Source organism: Ambystoma mexicanum, chromosome 1q, assembly GCF_040938575.1.
Source record: "Ambystoma mexicanum isolate Mex_15411 chromosome 1q, UKY_AmexF1_1, whole genome shotgun sequence".
NCBI lineage: Eukaryota > Metazoa > Chordata > Amphibia > Caudata > Ambystomatidae > Ambystoma > Ambystoma mexicanum.
In genome coordinates, this window is record NC_090922.1 from 1,155,366,428 (window position 1) to 1,155,386,780 (window position 20,353).

Consider the following 20,353-nt stretch of genomic DNA (forward strand, 5'->3'; position numbering starts at 1 on the left):
TGAGAATTTCAGGTTCATTTGTGAAAATGAGGAGTCAAAATGTTGAATCGTAAACTTCAGCAAATCTTTGGAAGAAAATGTCAGGGCTGCGAACCTGCTAAATAGGCCTAGAACTACTCACACAGCGAGGTTTCAGGAATCATTCTAAAACCACACTTGGGGAGAAAATAAACTGGAGGCATGGGTGGACTTTGCCAGGCCAACACATACTGCACACTGTTAAGACTCCTGCATTGACAATTAGAAACCAACCCTTCTTCATAATGCATACATACATCTGATCCACTATACCTCAACATCACTATCCCTCTATCCAAATTCTACTTAATTCCCCAGTTCTGCCCCACAGTGTAAGTTACCTGTATCACGCGCCTGCTTAAACCAGTTCTTTCTGCCAATTTCTGAAGTGTTTGGGCATCTGGATTGTTATCCTGAGCAAATTGTGCTTGCATAACCTGGAAAAATAGAAAAGACCTTACTTACGTTAGAACTGAAAGAGGTATTGCAAAGTTTCATTAACAGACCCCCAAAGGTTGATCCACATTTAGGATTTTTCCATTAGCACAACCATAAATTGTACAAAGTAAAGCAACAGGTTTCGGAGGCCAAAATGCAAATTTAGCCAACCATCATTAGAGGGGACAACATAAAGAACCATTAGTCAATGCCGTAACACGATGTACTATGCTGCACGCTCTGTAATTGAACCAACCTATGAGAATTGGTAGAATGGGGATTAGCTGACAAGCCACCCAAGCATTCCATTACTATCTCGAGACGTTCTGACCATGATCTTAATAAGGAAGGCTTTGCACATGTTGCAAAAATGCAGCAGCCAACGAATCAGAATATAGAACCACTGGCGAGTTATCATTTAGCCTAGAGTTTCCATTCAAAGGGCACAGTTTGCAACATGTGTAGAATAGGCACTGGTCATCGTACCAATATAGTAATGTTATGCATCTGGGAAAACAAACAATGCAAAGCATAAGAATGTGAGGAGCGACATTTAGAAGTACAAGCAATGGGAGGCGGCAGATTGCAGAACAATGGAAGTCAGAGTTTTGGTGCGCAGGGTTCATTGCAGTTTTTGGTAAGAAAGTAACTAAGAGCAATTCAAAAGCATTTTCACAGCCATAGTGCTCTCAGGGAATTTATTTCTTCGAAACCATTTAATTCGGGTCATTGTTCTTCTTTTAAGAAATAACCTCACCTGCTCAAACAGAAGAGCTTACAAACTAAGTGCTAACCAAAGTCATACTAAACCAACCTGTAGATAGATCACTGGAATTAATTGATTTTGCTGGCCCTCCAGAATGTGTTCGTGTGGGCAAGAGAGGAGTGAATCCGTCCTTCCCAACCTATTTCCTCAGCTTTGCCTTTTGGAACTATTTGAGTTCCAAATCATATTCTTGAAGGATTGTCACATTGAACTTTCAAAAGACTTCAGTCTCGTGTGAAATTAAGGAGACCTGCAATTGATGGTTTTAGGGCGTTTACAACCTATTCGACACTCCCCTTAAAACATGCCAGTTGGACAGTGGAACTATAAGGTTGTGGAAGAAAAATATATTTGGTGTTGCAGGGACGGTGGTTCACCAAATGGATCTACGTTACAAAAACCAAATCCCAAAAGCGGAGTTACAAAATTGGGAAGTCCACTTGTTTGCATTTTGTAGCTTCAGCTTTTGGGATTTTGGTTGTTTGTCCCCCGCTGTGCATTTAATGTATGTGGGGGACACCACCGCAGTCCATAATTCCAAACTAGGGGAGGCCCGCAACACCTGCTCTCCTTGTTCGGTATTTTGGGCTGCAGTCATTTTTACCATGCCAAATGCACATGTGGTGCGTATTCAGCTTTTTCTTTCCGACCTTTTCAACCAAAACGTCATCAAATTACTTGTTTTGAAGGACAGGTATACCAGGTCATCTTTCACAGGGGGAGGAGTGAGTGCATTATGGCATCCATGTTGTCCACCTGAAACTCGCTCTCCACCAGATATGATTCAGCTCTAATAATTGACCATTAAAACCCTAGTGGTATATTAAGTGAAAGGGTCAGAAACATGATTTGAGACATCCCCTGAAAGTTAATAAGGCAGGCTCCAACATTATGGGGTCAACTATTTTTCAAAAAGCATTTGTAAGATCTTGGGAAGACGTGGACACGGTCAGTCTCGAATGTTTCATTTAGGTCATCTGCTGTTGGCATTGGCTTGATGTTGTATTATAGGATATAGCAATCATATTTCAAACCAAAACTACCAGCAGGAATTAAATACTATGAATTATCCTCAGGGGTGATAACATCGTCAATCATACCTGGTTTAAGTTCTTTTTAAAAAAATTGTACAGGATATATTTTGCACCATGAGGGAATCTGGTAAAGCCACACAATAGGAAACGGTTTACTGGCAAGATGAATTAAGTCTATATCCTTTTACCAATACCTTGTTTTGCAGTTGGCCAGTAGAGTCGTAGAGAGGAATTTTCCATACTAATGTTATACTTTAAACCTTTGGGAAAACAATTGCCTTTTGGTTTTGTTTCAGATCAAACACCTATTCCCGGGAACTATAGGGAACATATTGTTCAGACTAGAAGCCTTCAATAGGTTGCCCAACCCTGTGGTTGCTGATTTAACAAGTATATAGCACGCCTTTCTATGGGGGTTATTGCAGAGTCATCATAGGTGAACTCAATTACACATTCATCTTAACTGTAAATTTGATCAGATTATATGTTGAGCCATGAACTGCATTCCTCTGACGTGCTTATACTCTGAAATTAAATTGGTTTTAATCCATGTTCTGAACATTGGAATGATCCAGGGATATCATTTCACCAAAACGCCAAGAGTGGCGGAAGTGACATCACAAGACCCTTGACCTCATGACATCACAGGTGTAAAGACAGGAGGGGGTGGGGTCTGTACTTCTGCTCTCTCTATGGCAGAAGAGGCGCACAGAGGACCCCAGCCAAGATTCTCTATTATTGGTACGTGGTCGAGCAATCAAGGCCTAGCTTCTCAGGAGGTGATGCAGGCTGGTTCTTAAGTACAGTGTAGTCCCCAAGCCCCCACAAAGGAATGTCCACACACTGTATTAGTTCAAACTCAGTCCTTATAGAAGATTCAAGGTTATGTACAATATCACGATAACTCACTTTGTACTCTGTTATCTATAATGGCAAATACAGTTCTACGTGGTACCACCATTACTATTAGATCTCATTAAAGTGCATCAACTGTACGGTTAAATGTCACAAATCAGTTCGTAAAGGAAACCAACAATAGATATAAGAAGAAAGCAGATGGTTAGAACAATAGGCAGAATACTGGTCCCCGTTTACCTAGCCACAGTAGTGTGTGGAGACCCCCCCCTACCCCCCCACTTGGGCAACCTGTAGAATAAAGGTATATCGCAAGCCCAGTCCATTTATTGTCAAGAATCTTTCCAATAGTTCAGCAACCCCAAAATACCTGGTATTGTAGAGTTCCTCGTCGGGAAATCAACGGCCCTTCTTGAATGCACTCCCTTCAAGGCAGGAGCCACGGGTCGTTGAACGTCCGGCGATGGTGAACTACGGCGGTGAATTGCAAGCTTTGTTCCTTAGCTTACAAGGTAGGGGGGTTGCAGAACAGTCCAATGTCAGAGGAAAGTCTGCTATACAATCGTTTCCATTTAAAGGGGTCAAGCTGTGTCAAGCTGTGCAGCCTAAGTGTCATTCGATTCAGAGGAGCAAACCAATGTCCTGGCAGATCTTGAAGCCAGCGTTTAAGGAAACTCTGGTGAGTTTTCAACCACCCTTCTACTGCCCAGTTTATAGTTTAGCTCATCAGTTAGTACAATGGGTCCTGTGCCACTGTACACAGTTACTGATGCACGAGGTGTTGAAGATGGAAAACTCCAAGGCTAATGTTACACTTTGGCAGGAACAAAGGATGGTGGCTCACTCCTGTTCCCAAGGTTATAGCAGGCTGTCCCAACATGCACAATCCAGGTGGACTTGCTAGGGCAGCATGCATTTTCTCCACTCTGGCTTCAGGGGCAAGGCTAACCATCAAACCACAGTGAAAGGACCTGGGCTACACTGATCTTCGGTATCAATTTCAATTCCCTCCATTAAAGTTGCTTGATTGCACTGTTGGGCAGGGGACACAACTCGGAATATCTAGAATTTAACAGAGGTAAAATGCATAACACTTCAGCCATTTGCTTCTTTGAATTAAGACTTTGGGATACAAAGTACACATCGTCTTACACTCCCACAAAATCAAGTTCCACTGACTGTTTAATAAACCTCAGCATTCCAAGATCAGTTAAAGCAAACGGTTGGAAATGCTGTCCACCTTGCTCTACCATGTAGCACTAACATGGGCCCAGACCAACTTCAATGTACTTACAGCATTTGCAACTTGCTGCTGGTTTTTATTTATTTATTTATTTATTTTTTTTTTTTTTAAATCGCTGCTGGTTGCGTTTGCCCAATTATCGTAATGTCCCTCCCCCAATTCTGGATGACATGGTAAAAATGTATATATTAGTTTGTTGCTGCAACATCCCTTAAATGCTGCAGGCTCTGTGCCAACTGTGGCAAGAATTTTTACAATTTGCCTTCTGTGGATTTCTTCAGAAACTACTACGGCGTTCGACAGTCCCAATTTTTGGAGGTTAATAGTTGTCAAACATGGATGGAGAAGAGAGAATCGCATTTAAAAAAGTGCTGACTGATTCAGACTTACTCCGGTTGCTGTTTAGTATAACGATCTGCAGCTATCCGAATGAAAAAAGTAGGAAATGAGAAGACTTGTCACAAGTTCACAACGTGAAATGGGTTCTCAAAAAGTTCTTCAAAAGGACACGTGGGTTTCGGGTGTTAATTCTTCAGCTGTTTCAATGCTTTGGTGTTTTTCATTAGCAAGTAATGTCACTCTGGACCTTCTGAACATGTGCATATGTTTTTTTCTTAGAAATGGAACCACAGATTTCACTTACCAGATTATGGAAATTCTTGCATCACGCACAACTTCAAGTGGGCGGTAAATCTGGAATGAGCTTTTAAATTTGGCCAGATCAGATGCATGACATCTGGTGAACCTTCATCGACAGGGTGAAAAGGCAGGAGAAAATGTGCCAAGTGTCCTGTATCCCGACATATACTCGTGCAGTGAGAGCAAGGCTATTTGCATACAGTCCAACAAAATATTTGCAATGTGGAAGGAGAAAAAACTAAAATCTCTAAGTGATGAAAATCAACAACATTACAGCAAAACCCCCACGTGCGAGGATACAGACCCTGCGCTCGAAGAATGGACAGAACCCACGATCAAACGTTTGCTTGGTATGTGCGACAATGAGCAAATTTGCAAACTCAGACAGGAATTACCACATCGTGTAGCACCATCTTGTCCCTTTGGAATTGAATTTAAGGCTGCTTTGACGAAAAGGCCTGTAATTCAAGTTCGGGCAGCATTCATGGCATAAGGTACAAGAGCGTGAACGTAACAACTCTTTAGACGGTCTCTCCCCTACACTTCTCATGTTTTGATACCACATGTTGTGACCCGATGTGCTGCTTTATCCAAGTATGTATTTATCCCCTCATTATCTTCCTCCAAACTGCTCCTTCATCTCCCTATCAGAATGGTTGCTGCCCATGGAAAGAACTCTAAAGCATCTTTACTACGAGAAGACAACACAAGGGGTTTTGGCTCATCTGTAATGGTCAAATTAACAATAGTTCCTGGAGTGGGGAGGATCAAAGGAACATCTGCTTTATCTGGACCAATGAAATAGAGAATGGGAACCAGGAGAAACAGAAAGACAAAGATAGAAATTGAGCATGCATATATTTTACACCAGAAGACTAATATCCACCTTTCGTGGCATTTTGAGATCGGCTGGGCTTGTTCATTCCCTAAAATTGTGTTTAACGCATAATTTCACATTTCTACTGTAATCAATTTAAGGAAAAAATAAACACTTTTACTCTTGCCATTGTAATACTTGTTCAATAATTTGGATTGGGGCCCTTGATGAGCTTTAAAGTTCTTCTAAGTTGTACTGAAACAGTCTTCATGGAGAGATTAGAAATCAAACTAAGGGATTTTACAATTACCTTAGTATCATATATTTCTATAAGACTGTCCATTCAGGTAGTAAACAGTGTTTCACCATCGAGTCATAGAACCGGATACTAATGTTTGGGTGCAAGAAAGTCATACCTAGCACCACATTTACTTAGCTGTACCATTGCAGTTATAGTTCTAGAAGTAGTGTATTATTCTTGTTTATTTTTAGTTGCTGCAAGTAGAATTCCTGTCTGAAAGCTAGAAGACTATAGATTTACCACTTCATTTGGTGGGTGAGGGGGGGATCATTTTACAAACTTCTCCAAACTATCAGGAGTTTTGTAAGGCAGAGGTCAGGTCAGTAGCAGCCCTAAACTGAAGGGAAAGTCTAATTTTGGTAGGAGGGTTACCCCAAGACCCCCCGCCCCCAACCCAATCCCAGTCTAAGGCTCTTTAAATAGGAACAGTGATGGCTAAATAGAAGCAGCCTTGGTATTGCACCCACAGTCAGTGTCTAGAAACAATAGATGTTTTGCTCTATAAACATTGTAGCTATGACCCGAGTATTAGAATGAGCATGCATTGAGAAACGATGCCCCACAAGAGGCTCTGCTGTAACTATGCATATCTTCTCCAACACACATACTTTCTGGAAGTGGGCCAAGAAATCCATATAGATAGATATAGGTGTCCACATTCTGATTATTTGGAGAAGCTGCTGAAGGATGATCTGGAGGTAGTACTGTAAGAGGAGTGTAGCCCAAAACTGGTGCAGTTAAATTGGTACTAATGTTTTGTAAACTGTCCTTTACCCAATCTACAAAAGGATTCCAAGAATATTACACCGCATGGTCTGTAGCACTTTGGAATCGCCATACATTTTCAACAAGGAGCGTAAGATTAAGAGGCCGATGACCCTGCTCAGGATTTAGGAGAAAAATGTACAAACTCATTCAAGTGGTGCCCAAATTCAAACTTTCATGAAGGAAAACAGAATGGGGAGAGTAACGCTCACCTGGTTCCCACGGAGGCGCGGCGTCGAAGGCGCAGAACTCTGAAGATGGACAGGAAGGGCCCCTCTATTCTCTGGCTTCCCTGGCTCGTTGGATACCCTCCTGTGCGTGAAAAGGGAGTATTACCAACTATGGAACAATGCTCAAGCCTCCCACTCCCTTCCAACCCTCCACGATACCTCCTCCACGATTCCCCGTGAAGCCTCACCTTAGGGTTTGGAAGGATGAGCTCTCCATCCTGCTTCTGATGCAGGGGCGCGTTGAAACCCAGTTACTTCACTGGATTGAGGATTGATGGGAGTTCAGGTAAGCTTGACTGTTCAGGTAAGGCGCTGTAAAAGTTCTGTTCAAAAGTTCAAGCTTAATAATAATGTTCGTTGTCTAATTGCAGCAAGCGCTAATGCTCATGTCTTTTTCCCCTTAGGGGCCGGGGTTCGGAGTGCCGGAGATATGGCGCCAACCCGAAGTGAAACAGTTCTGGATGAGCGCTCAGGTAATGTCTTTGCATTCGCTCATTCAATGTCTTTGTCTTTTTTCCCCACAGGGGCCGGGGTCCGGAGATGCCAGGAAGCGGCAGGACCCGAAATGCAGTGGGAATAATCCAACAGGTAAGACTTAAAAGGAAACTGAGCTTTCCTTATTCCTTTTCTCCCTCTCACCTTTGTTCTTGTCTTTTTTCCTCTAGGCGCCGGGGCGTAGCTGAATCCGGAAGATCGCTGCTGAAGATGGAAGCGCCTTGCAAAGGTGAGTAAAATGCAGCGCTGCTGCGTTCGAAACAAAATGCCTTTAAAATGAGGTCTTCCTTTTCAGGGCCGTTGGAGAAATGACTCTGGGATGCAGATTTAGCAGGTAAGGGCTTTTCTTCTCCTATTCTCTTCCTTTCTCCCCTTGCAGGTGTTCCAGGGTGCTGGCAGGCGTGGCTGAAGTCAGGATGCAGGAGCTGACACGGTGAGCGTCCAGCTGCTAGGTGCAGAACAACGCGAAGCACGTGTGGCTGTTCGGGTGGGGTTTAAATAGCCTTGGAAGAAGTTCCTGGTATGTATCCTTCCACCAATCAGTTATGTATCCTTCCCCGACCACACCCGGGTGGTGAAGTAGTCCTACAGGCAAAGTAGTCCCATTCAGGCCTCAAGAGGGCCTGGATGAAGCAGCAAGGTCTGCATCAGGTAAGTGTGCACCCAAGCACAAGCACTTAAACACATATCCTCTTCTATGAGCCTGGCGCCTAAGGCGCCAGGACTGGGGTCCGCGATGAGCCTGGCACCTAAGGCGCCAGGACTGAGTCCAAAGGGCCCCAACTTGGGCCCGATGAGACTTCCCTGGGGAAAATGATGTCTGCCTCTGGGGTTGCTGGGCCCGGCCTGGCTCCTTGGAGGTAGGCATCATGACAGAGAGAGGGTTGGAGAAAAGTTAAAACTATTGTCCCTCTACGTAAAAAAATAAAACAATGTAACAAAGAGCTACTTGAATACAGATGTATACATAGTCTTAATCTTGAATGCCTTTCCACACTTCTGTCCTCAATTTGAGCCCTCTATCTAAATTTCTTATAAATCATACACAAAAGAGTCCATGCAAGGACCAAAGGCCTTCACCTTAAGCTAGGCATGACTGGCATAGAAGGGCCATTATTTTAAGGACCGGGGAAGCTTTATTAACCAACTGATCCTGGAAGGTGAATTCTACTCCTGAACATGCCATATATCCGGGCAAACAAAATGCATGATTTTGAAAGATTCTGTATCGGAAGACATATGCTCAACTCTATGCCAAAAAAGTGGCCCATTTTGACTGGCCTACACAAGCATTTTGCAATGGGCATTGCCCTATAGGCCAGTCCGAGCCTGGCGCTCATCTATAATGGGTGAGGGAGCGCCCACCCAGTGGCCCCCTCACCCATTATGGAGGACCCAGCCCAATGAAACACAGAACTCCCTCAGCTGCTTTTTCCAGCTGAGGGAGTGTGACTGGGCTGGCTGAACTGTCAAGGGAAACGCTGTTTCCCTTTGACAGTTAAGTTCCCAGCTGCACATGCTCACTGAGCCATGCACAGCTGTGGGCATTTTGCTTCGCCAGCCTTGCATAACTCGTTGGAAATGCTGGCTGGGGCACTGCATGTGCAAGGGGGAGCTCTGGCGCCTCCTCGCACATACGGACAGAGCAACTTCGAGTGGGGCATTTAAGCACCCACACCCAGGTCCCTGCAGAAGGTTTGTTTATGTTCATTCATTTTCTATTTAAATGTGTATGGATACGTGTTTCCTTGTGTTGTGAGTGAGTGTGAAGAGGAAGTGTCAAGTATTGCCTCCACTCCAGTTGCCCCATTGTAGTGCCCGGTACTTTCACACCAAAATATTCGACGTATGATGAACAGATAAACCAGCAGAGAGCAGCACATGGGCTCTACCCAGTACCTATCAGAACAACCATACCTATTGAAGTACCAACACCTAAGAAAACATGGACAGTAAGGTAGCCATTGAGAAAGCCATATTCACCGCCGAGACAATATGACGGTTGTCAGACGGGAATACCCGAAGAAGCCAAGAAGATAATGAAGGAAGATGAATGGTGACGTCATGAGGACTCGGACTGACACACATAGAAGATATGATGACCTGAGAATGCCGATAAAAGACAAGAGACTATGGATGAATGAGCCCGCGATTAAGAAACTGGATGCCAAAATGAATAAACTCATGCCACATACATGAAGAAGATATTGTCAGTTTAAACGTGTACAGATGCAAATAACCACAAGAAGCAAAGAAATCATGAAGCTTGCTTATGCTTAAAAGTAAATAGCTGCGGCAAGCACCAACATGTACAAGTATATAAGTACTTTAAGTATAATTCCACTACGCACATGAGCAGAATTGAGCACGAGGTTACTAAAGGCCTCAAAAAACGAGTATGTTGCAGATCAAGAATCAAGGCAGAACGAAACCCAGCCGAGGATGATCGTGCCAAGAAGCGGAGGTCTTATCTGCCTGGAAAAGGCTGACATTGGATACAATTAAGGAGAAAAGAACAGAATATCCTCAAGATAAGCCACTGATGGTGGAGAACTGGTAGAAACAAATCAAATATACAAAAAGACACAGATAAAAGCTGATTTCACTGTGTCCAGTCACGTGACAAGGCAGGCTGGAAGAAGTTCAAGACTACACGGCCAAAATACAAAGCAGTAATTGACACATGGCTACTGAAGTTATGATTGATTGTAACATGATTGGTGGGGAGCTGGGGTGAAGGTGAGCTCCTCTGCACCTGGATGTTCTTTCTGCGTGCTGCTAGACTTAGGTGGAAAAGTATGAGTAGGGTTGATGCCAACCCAATCATAGTGGACCATGTAATCTAAGGACGTATAGTGAGTAGAGCCAATGGGATGTCATACTTTTAGTGACATTCATATTTGTTATTTTGAAGGGATGGCTTAGTTATCCCACCTGACACCGATTATCCAATCCCCTCTCCCAGTTACCACATACAGATATAGTACCTATGTTAAAGTTACTTTCTATGAAATGCCATGTAGAATGGTCATCAGTGAAAAATTTTTGCTATAAATAGTGTTTTTTCTAAAAATGAAGAGAGCGAGAAGATCGAGTAGTTGCTGGTGTTCGTTGTACTCCCCGTTTTAGTTACTTGTCATTAAACGGATTCCCTTTGCCAAACTATTGAGCTGTCATAGTTATTTGATGCAGGAGTATAAATCTGCATCCCCATTTATCTCGAGGGTACTGCTACTCATCTTAAAGGGCTGTTTGGAAATCTCACAGTCAGAGGGCTGGCTGGAGACCACCCAGTTCAAGTTATGGTGATGGGTGCTCATATAAATGATAGAGTGATTGCTGTGTGAATGTGTGTGTGTTTGTTCTGGTCCGTTGAGCTGATTTTGACGAGTGGGGGGGTAGAGGAGGGAAGGAGGGTTGGAAAACAAAAGGCATTTTAAAAATGCCTTTGTTGCACAATCCCCCTACCAAAATCAGCTCTTCTGAGGCGCTGTGGAGCCTGGGGGACCGGGATGGTATTTTTATTTTTTTGGTATAGATGTCCAGTCAAAAATTCCATGCTTTCCCCCCTTCGCCCCTCTGCGCCAAATGTAAACTGTTTGGCTTTTTACCGATTTTATTTTGCAAGTAGGCTTTTAAAAATTTGAACCCATTATTAAAATTATTATTCATGGGCGAATACCCCCGAATCCCCCTTGATTGGTCCAGGTTCCCTCGCTGCGTTTTGGTCACTATGGCTTTTTTTTTATTTATTATTTTTTTTTTAAGGGGAAATATTTATGCCACTCTCCTTCAAAATTTCACCATCTCCCACTCGCCCTCAGACTGCTGTGTTGGAAACGGTTGGGGGGGGGGGGGGGGGGCAGTGACTGTGGTGGGAGCAGGAGGGGGGGTGGCAGTGACTGTGGTGTGGGAGCAGGATGGGCGGGAGCACTGGGGTAGTGGTGGGAGCAGGGTAGGGAGAGCCCAGGGACTGGGTAGGAGTGGGATGAGGGAGCCCAGCAACCATGATGGGAGAAGGTGGGGGAGCCATGGGACTATACTGGGAATAGAGTGCAGTGACGGCATGCAATAGTTCATAGCCATTTGTACATACCGTCATGGAGGGCCCAGCCTGCCCAAATTTTGCTCAGGGGGGGCCGAAGCCCAAAAGGGTTGCAGACTACTGGAGTAAGGAGTATGCACAGAAGGCAGCACAGCACCCACAACCCAGTCTAAAGCTTCAAAGAGCGCGCATGCTTTTAAAAAATATTTCCAGATCCCAATCAGGTTAGAAAAGATGGGCAGTGGTACAACAAAATGTAATGGGACCCATCTGTTCCTGAAGGCTTATTAGTTTGTGCCCTAAACTTTCTCTTCCAATTATTCATGCAAGCTACAAAATGCCCCTTCAATAGGAGGTATTAAAAGGGCCTTCCATTGGACCTCTTCCAAGAAATGGAATGAACCCAAACCTGTATGCATAGCTCAAGTCTTTCGTTCCATCTTCCCTGAGCTAAGGAATCGGCAGCTGGTCCACTTACTCATTTGTGGAATTTCAGAATGTCAGGCAACCCACATCTTCAACCTGTATAGTAGTTGCATTTGCTGGTCTCCGGTGGAAGCCAGAGGTGATGCAGGATTCCAGATTGTTCTTTTTTTATGGCAGTTAAGAATGGAAGCTGCTTTTCGAACAGGCAGATTAATCAGGGTGCTTCCCTAGTCTCAGCATCATGTTACAAACGAGCAGGTGGGGTAATGTATTTCACATCCATCATCCAGCTGAAAATCTAGGCAAAATGACATTTTCCAAGGTTGCCTTCTCTTCTAAAGTATTCCAGAAACAAGGAAAAAAGGTAGCCCTAGGATGCCAATGGGGGCGGGGCAGGGTGGGTGTTGCAGGGAGTCAGTTGGGTAGTGCAGGGTGGGTGGTGCAGGGAGCCTGGGGGCAGTGCAGGGTGGGTGGGGCAGGGAGCCTGGGGGCAGTGCAGGGTGGGTGGGGCAGGGCGCTGCAAGGCAGGTAGGTGGGGCAGGGAGCTGGGTTGGGCAGGGCAGGGAGCCGGGGTGCACAGAGCCTGGGGGCCAGGCAAAAGGGTTGGTCGGAGCTTGGGGGCAGGGCAAGAGTGTGGGTGGGGCAGGGAGCCTGGGAGCAGGGTGTGGGTTGGGCTGGGAGCCTGGGGGCACGGTGGATGTGATAGGTAGCCTGGGGGCAAGGTGGGCGGGGCAGAGAGCAGGGCGGCAGGGAGCCTGGGGGGCCAGGCACGAGCGTGGGTGAGGCAGGAAGCTGGGGGGGGCAGGGCAGGGGGTTCCATGGGGCAGAGAGCTTGGGGGCAGGGTGGGAGGGTCCTTGTGGCAGAGAGACTGGGAGCAGGGCCGGTGGGTGGGGCATGGAGCCTGGGGGCAGGGCCGGTGGGTGGGGCAGAGTTTAGTGGGGGGGGCAGAGAGCCTGCGGACAGGGCCAGGGGGGGGGCAGAGAGCCTGGGGACAGGGCCAGTGAGGGGGCAGAGAGCCTGGGGACAGGGCCAGTGAGGGGGCAGAGAGCCTGGGGACAGGGCCAGTGAGGGGGGCAGAGAGCCTGGGGACAGGGCCAGTGGGGGGGGCAGAGAGCCTGGGCAGTGCAGGAGGGTGGGCAGGGCAGGGAGCCTGAGGGCAGCACAGGGAGCCTGGGGGCAGGGTGGGTGGGGCAGGGCTAGGGCCAGTGGGTGGGGCAGGGAGCCTGAGGGCTAGGGCCAGTGGGTGGGGCAGGGAGCCTGAGGGCTAGGGCCAGTGGGTGGGGCAGGGAGCCTGGGGAAGGGCAGGATGGGGCAGGGAACCTGGGGCAGGGAAGAGCGCGGGGTGGGTGGATGGGGCAGAGAGCCTGGGAGTAGGGCAAGAGGGTGGGGGGGCAGGGAGCCTGGGGGCAGGACAAGAGTGTGGGTGGGGTAGGGAGCCTGGGGCAGTGCAGGGTGGGGCAGGGCAGGTGGGTGGAGCAGGGAGCCTGGGGGCAGAGCAGGGAGCCCATGGGTAGGGCAGGTGGGGAAGGGAGCCTGGGGGCAGGGCGTGTGCGGCAAGGAGCCTGGGGGCAGGGTGGGAGGGGCAGGTAGCCTGGGGGCAGGAGGGTGGGTGCAGCAGAGAGCCTGGGGCCAGGGGGCGAGAGCCTGGAGGCAGGGCGAGTGGGTAGGGCAAGGAGCCTGGGGCAGGGTGGGTCGGTGGGGCCAGGAGCCTGGGGGCAGGGTGGGTCGGTGGGGCCAGGAGCCTGGGGGCAGGCGGGTGGATGGGGCAAGGAGCCTGGGGCAGGGCGGGTGGGGCAAGGAGCCTGGCGGCAGGGTGGGTGGGGCAAGGAGACTGGCGGCAGGGCAGGGTGGTGTAGGGAGCCTGAGTGAAGTGTGGGTGTGAGTGTGGGGCAGGGAGTCTGGGTCAGGGTGGGTGAGGTGCAAGCAGGGCAGGGAGCCTGTGGGCAGGGCGGGTGGGGCAAGGAGACTGGCGGCAGGGCAGGGTGGTGTAGGGAGCCCGAGTGAAGTGTGGGTGTACATGTGGGGCAGGGAGTCTGGGGCAGGGTGGGTGGGGTGCAAGCGGGGCAGGCGAGTGGGGCAGGGAGCCTGTGGGCATGCGGGAGGGTGGGGCAGGGAGCCTGAGGGAAGGGCGTGAGGTGGGTGGGGCAGGGAGCCTGGGGGAAGGGTGGGTGGGGCCTGGGGCAGGGCAAGGAGCCTGGGGGCAGAGGGCAGGGCAGGTGGTGGGGCAGGGGGCAGGGAGCCTGAGTGAAGTGTGGGTGTGAATGTGGGCAGGGAGTCTGGGGGCAGGGTGGGTGGGGTGCAAGCAAGGCAGGCGAGTGGGGCAGGGAGCCTGTTTTGGGGCCGGGAGCCTGGTGGGAGGGTGGGGCCGGGAGCCTGGGGGGGGGGGGAAGGGCTGGAGAGTGGGTGGGGCAGGGAGCCTGGGGGCTGGGCAAGAGGGTGGGGCAGGGAGCCAGGGAGCCTGGTGGAAGGGTGGGACAGGGAGCCTTGGGGGGGGGGGGGGAGGGCTGGAGAGTGGGTGGGGCAAGGAGCCTGGGGGCAGAGTAGGGTGGTGCCGGGAGCCTGAGTGAAGTGTGGGTGTGTCTGTGGGCCAGGGAGTCTGGGGACAGGGCAGGAGAGTGGGGCAGGGCAGGAGGGGCAGGTAGACTGGGGGCAGGGCAGGAGGGTGGGTTCAGCAGAGAGCCTGGGGCCAGGGCTGGAGGGTGGGGCAGGGCGCCTGGTGGCAGGGCAGGGCAGGGCGGTGGGGCAGGGATCCTGGGGGCAAGGTGAGAGCCTGGAGGCAGGGTGGGTGGGGCAAGGAGCCTGGGGCAGGGCAGGTGGGGCAAGGAGCCTGGGGGCAGGGCGGGAAGGTGGGTGGGGCAGGGCTGGAGGGTGGGTGGGGAAGGGAGCCTGGGGGCAGGGCTGGAGGGTGGGTGGGGAAGGGAGCCTGGGGGCTGGGCAAGAGGGTGGAGAGGCCTGGGGGTTGGGCAAGAGGGTGGAGGGGCAGGGATCCTGGGGGTGGGGCAGGGATCCTGGGGGTAGGGCAGGAGGGAGAGGCAGAAAGCCTGGGGGCAGGGAGGGTGGGGCAGAGAGCCTGGGAGCAGGGCAAGAGGGTGGGGGGGCAGGGCAAGAGTGTGGGTGGGGTAGGGAGCCTGGGGCAGTGCAGGGTGGGGCAGGGAGCATGGGGGCCGGGTGGGTGGGGCAGGGAGCATGGGGGCAGGGCAGGGAGCCTGGGGGCAGGGAGCCCATGGGTAGGGCAGGTGGGGAAGTGAGCCTGGGGGCAGGGCGTGTGGGGCAAGGAGCCTGGGGACAGGGCAGGGTGGTGCCGGCAGCCTGAGTGAAGTGTGGGTGTGTCTGTGGGGCAGGGAGTCTGGGGGCAGGGCAGGCGAGTGGGGCAGGTAGCCTGGGAGCAGGGCAGGAGGGTGGGTGCAGCAGAGAGCCTGGGGCCACGGCAGGAGGGTGGGGCAGGGAGCCTGGGGGCAGGGCGAGAGCCTGGAGGCAGGGCGGGTGGGTGGAGCAAGGAGCCTGGGGGCAGGGCGGGAAGGTGGGTGGGGCAGGGAGCCTGGGGGCAGGGCTGGAGGGTGGGTGGGGAAGGGAGCCTGGGGGCAGGGAGCCTGGGGGCTGGGCAAGAGGGTGGAGGGGCCTGGGGGCTGGGCAAGAGGCTGGAGGGGCCTGGGGGCAGGGCCAGACTGGGTGGGGTAGGGAGGGAGGGACAGAGCCTGAGGGCAAGGTGGGTGGGGCAGGGAACTTGGGGGCAGGCAGGTGGGGCAGGGCGGGCAGGGGGTGAGGGTTAGGGGGGGACGTGGAGTCTGGGGGCAGGGCAAGAGTGGGTGGGGCAGGGATCCTGGGGGTGGGGCAGGGATCCTGGGGGAAGGGCAGGAGGGAGAGGCAGAAAGCCTGGGGGCAGGGAGGGTGGGGCAGAGAGCTTGGGGGCAGGGCAAGAGGGTGGATGGGGCAGAGAGCCTGGGAGCAGGGCAAGAGGGTGGGGGGGCAGGGCAAGAGTGTGGGTGGGGTAGGGAGCCTGGGGGCAGGGCGCCTGGGGCAGTGCAGGGTGGGGCAGGGAGCATGGGGGCCGGGTGGGTGGGGCAGGGAGCCCATGGGTAGGGCAGGTGGGGAAGTGAGCCTGGGGGCAGGGCGTGTGGGGCAAGGAGCCTGGGGACAGGGCAGGGTGGTGCCGGGAGCCTGAGTGAAGTGTGGGTGTGTCTGTGGGGCAGTGAGTCTGGGGGCAGGGCAGGAGAGTGGGGCAGGGAGCCTGGGGGCAGGGCAGGAGGGTGGGTGCAGCAGAGAGCCTGGGGCCAGGGCAGGAGGGTGGGGCAGGGAGCCTGGAGGCAGGGCAGGTGAGTGGAGAAAAGAGCCTGGTGGCAGGGCGGTGGGTAGGGAGCCTGAGTGAAGTGTGGGTGTGAATGTGGGGCAGGGAGTCTGGGGGCAGGGCGGGAGGGTTGGTGGGATAGGAAGCCTGGGGGGAGGGTGGGTGGTACCTGGAGTCTGGGGGCAGGGCCGGAAGGTGGGTGGGGCAGGGCTGGAGGGTGGGTGGGGAAGGGAGCCTGGGGGCAGGGCTGGAGGGTGGGTGGGGCAGGGAGCCTGGGTGCAGGGCTGGAGGGTGGGTGGGGCAGGGAGCCTGGGGGCAGGGCTGGAGGGTGGGTGGGGCAGGGAGCCTGGGGGCAGGGCTGGAGGGTGGGTGGGGCCTGGGGGCAGGGCCAGAATGGGTGGGGTAGGGAGAACGGGACAGAGCCTGAGGGCAAGGTGGGTGGGGCAGGGAACATGGGGGCAGGCAGGTGGGGCAGGGCGGGCTGGGCAGGGAGTGAGGGTTATGGGGGGACCTGGAGTCTGGGGGCAGGGATCCTGGGGGTGGGGCAGGAGGGAGGGGCAGAAAGCCTGGGGGCAGGGAGGGTGGGGCAGCGAGCTTGGGGACAGGGCGGGAGGTTGGATGGGGCAGAGAGCCTGGGAGCAGGGCAAGAGGGTGGGGGGCAAGGAGCCTGGGAGCAGGGCAAGAGGGTGGGGGGCAAGGAGCCTGGGAGCAGGGCAAGAGGGTGGGGTCAGGGAGCCTGGGGGCAGGGCAAGAGTGTGGGTGGGGTAGGGAGCCAGGGGGCAGGGCAGGGAAGGGAGCCTGGGGGCAGGGCGGGTGGGTGGGGCAGGGAGCCTGGGGGCAGGGAACAGGGCAGGTGCTGGGGCAGGGAGGGTGGGGCAAGGAGCCTGGCAGCAGGGTGGGTGGGGCAAGGAGACTGGCTGCAGGGCAGGGTGGTGTAGGGAGCCTGAGTGAAGTGTGGGTGTGAATGTGGGGCAGGGAGTCTGAGGGCAGGGTGGGTGGGTGCAAGCAGGGCAGGCGAGTGGGGCAGGGAGCCTGTGGGCAGGGCGGGAGGGTTGGTGGGATAGGGAGCCTGGGGGAAGGGCGGGAAGGAGGGTTGGATAGGGAGCCTGGGGGAAGGGCGGGTGGGGCAGGGTGCCTGGGGGAAGGGCGGTAGGGTGGGTGGGTGGGGCAGGGAGCCTGTGGGAAGGGCGGGTGGGGCAGGGGGCATGGTGTGTGGGGCCTGGGGCCTGGCAAGGAGCCTGGGGCAGGGCGGGTGGTGTAGGGAGCCCGAGTGAAGTGTGGGTGTGAATGTGGGACAGGGAGTCTGGTGGCAGGGTGGGTGGGGTGCAAGCAGGGCAGGCGAGTGGGGCAGGGAGCATGGGGGCAGGGAGGGTGGGTGGGGCAGGGAGCATGGGGGCAGGGAGGGTGGGGCAGGGAGCATGGAGGGAGGGTGGGGCAGGGAGCATGGGGGCAGGGAGGGAGGGTGGGGCAGGGAACATGGGGGCAGGGCTGGAGTGTGGGTGGGGCAGGGAGCATGGGGGCAGGGCAAGAGGCTGGGGGGGCCTGGGGGCAGGGCGTGTGGGGTCTGGGGCCTGGCAAGGATCCTGGGGGCAGGGCGTGTGGGACAAGGAGCCTGGGTGCAGGGCAGGGTGGTGCCGGGAGCCTGAGTGAAGTGTGGGTGTGTCTGTGGGGCAGGGCAGGAGGGTGGGTGCAGCAGAGAGACTGGGGCCAGGGCAGGAGGGTGGGGCAGGGAGCCTGGGGGCAGGGCAGGACGGTGGGGCAGGGAGCCTGGGGGCAGGGCAGGGCAGGGAGCCTGGGGGCAGGGCAGGACGGTGGGGCAGGGAGCCTGGGGGCAGGGCGAGAGCCTGGAGGCAGGGTGGGTGGGGCAAGGAGCCTGGGGGCAGGGTGGGTGGGTGGGGCAAGGGGGCAGGGCAGGTGGTGGGGCAGGGAGCAAGGCGGCAGGGTGGGTGGGGCAAGGAGACTGACGGCAAGGCAGGGTGGTGTAGGGAGCCTGAGTGAAGTGTGGGTGTGAATGGGGGGCAGGGTGGTGGGGTGCAAGCAGGGCAGGCGAGTGGGGCAGGGAGCCTGTGGGCAGGGCGGGAGGGTTGGTGGGATAGGGAGCCTGGGTGGAGGGTTGGTGGTACCTGGAGCCAGGGCCGGAAGGTGGGTGGGGTAGGGAGCCTGGGGGCTGGGCAAGGAGGGTGGGGGGCCTGGGGGCAGGACAGGCTGGGCAGGGAATGTGGTGACCTGGGGGCGGGGCAGGGATCCTGGGGGTGGGGCAGGGATCCTGGGGGTGGGGCAGGGATCCTGGGGGTGGGGCAGGAGGGAGGGGCAGAAAGCCTGGGGGCAGGGAGGGTGGGGGGAGGGTGGGGCAGAGAGCCTGGGGGCAGGGCGGGAGGGTGGGGCAGAGAGCCTGGGGGCAGGGCGGGAGGGTGGGGCAGAGAGCCTGGGGGCAGGGCGGGAGGGGCAGAGGGCCTGGGGGCGGGAGGGTGGGGCAGAGAGCCTCGGGGCGGGAGGGTGGGGCAGAGAGCCTGGTGGCGGGGCGAGAGGGTGGGGCAGAGAGCCTGTGGGCGGGGCAGAGAGCCGCGGGGCGGGAGGGTGGGGCAGAGAGCCTGGGGGTGAGGCGGGAGGGTGGGGCAGAGAGCCTGGGGGCGGGGCGGGAGGTTAGGGGCAGAGAGCCTGGGGGCGGGGCGGGAGGTTAGGGGCAGAGAGCCTGGGGGCGGGGCGGGAGGGCGGGGCAGAGAGCATGCGGGCGGGCCGGGCGCTTACGGGGCAGAGAGCCTGGGGGCAGGGCGGGAGGGTGGGGCGGGGGGGTCAGAGCGCCGCGGGAGGGGAGGGTGGGGCGGGGGGGAGAGGTTGGGCCGGGAGGGGAGGTTAGGCCAGAGAGCCTGGGGGCGGAGCGGGAGGTTGGGCCAGAGAGCCTAGGGGCGGGGTGCGTGGGTGGGGCAGAGCACCCAGGGGCGGGGTGCGGGGGTGGGGCAGAGCGCCTAGGGGCGGGGGGTGGGGCAAAGAGCCTGGGGCGGGAGGGTGGGGCAGAGAGCCTGGGGGCGGGGCAGAGAGCCTCAGGGCGGGGCGGTGGGTCAGAGCGCCACGGGAGGGGAGGTTGGGCCAGAGAGCCTAGGGGCGGGGTGCGTGGGTGGGGCAGAGCACCCAGGGGCAGGGTGCGGGGGTGGGGCAGGGCACCCAGGGGCAGGGTGCGGGGGTGGGGCAGGGCACCCAGGGGCAGGGTGGGTGGGTGGGGCAGGGCACCCAGGGGCAGGGTGGGTGGGTGGGGCAGGGCACCCAGGGGCAGGGTGGGTGGGTGGGGCAGGGCACCCAGGGGCAGGGTGGGTGGGTGGGGCAGGGCACCCAGGGGCAGGGTGGGTGGGTGGGGCAGGGCACCCAGGGGCAGGGTGGGTGGGTGGGGCAGGGCACCCAGGGGCAGGGTGGGTGGGTGGGGCAGGGCACCCAGGGGCAGGGTGGGTGGGTGGGGCAGGGCACCCAGGGGCAGGGTGGGTGGGTGGGTGGGGCAGGGTGGGTGGGTGGGTGGGGCAGGGCACCCAGGGGCAGGGTGGGTGGGTGGGTGGGGCAGGGCACCCAGGGGCAGGGTGGGTGGGTGGGTGGGGCAGGGCACCCAGGGGCAGGGTGGGTGGGTGGGTGGGGCAGGGCACCCAGGGGCAGGGTGGGTGGGTGGGTGGGGCAGGGCACCCAGGGGCAGGGTGGGTGGGTGGGTGGGGCAGGGCACCCAGGGGCAGGGTGGGTGGGTGGGGCAGGGCACCCAGGGGCAGGGTGGGTGGGTGGGGCAGGGCACCCAGGGGCAGGGTGGGTGGGTGGGTGGGGCAGGGCACCCAGGGGCAGGGTGGGTGGGTGGGTGGGGCAGGGCACCCAGGGGCAGGGTGGGTGGGTGGGTGGGTGGGGCAGGGCACCCAGGGGCAGGGTGGGTGGGTGGGTGGGGCAGGGCACCCAGGGGCAGGGTGGGTGGGTGGGTGGGTGGGGCAGGGCACCCAGGGGCAGGGTGGGTGGGTGGGGCAGGGTGG

The 20,353-nt window shown here is 55.5% G+C and overlaps 1 protein-coding gene across 3 annotated transcripts in view; it reads right to left on the reverse strand.

Annotated features, from left to right (window-relative positions):
• Window positions 1-20,353, reverse strand: part of LHX8 (LIM homeobox 8) — a 209,369-nt gene that overhangs the window by 72,867 nt on the left and 116,149 nt on the right. For all 3 annotated transcript variants that reach the window (XM_069641902.1, XM_069641901.1, XM_069641900.1), the window contains one exon: window positions 360-455. In XM_069641902.1, the coding sequence (XP_069498003.1) occupies window positions 360-455 (96 nt within the window). The remainder of the gene's footprint in view (window positions 1-359; window positions 456-20,353) is intronic.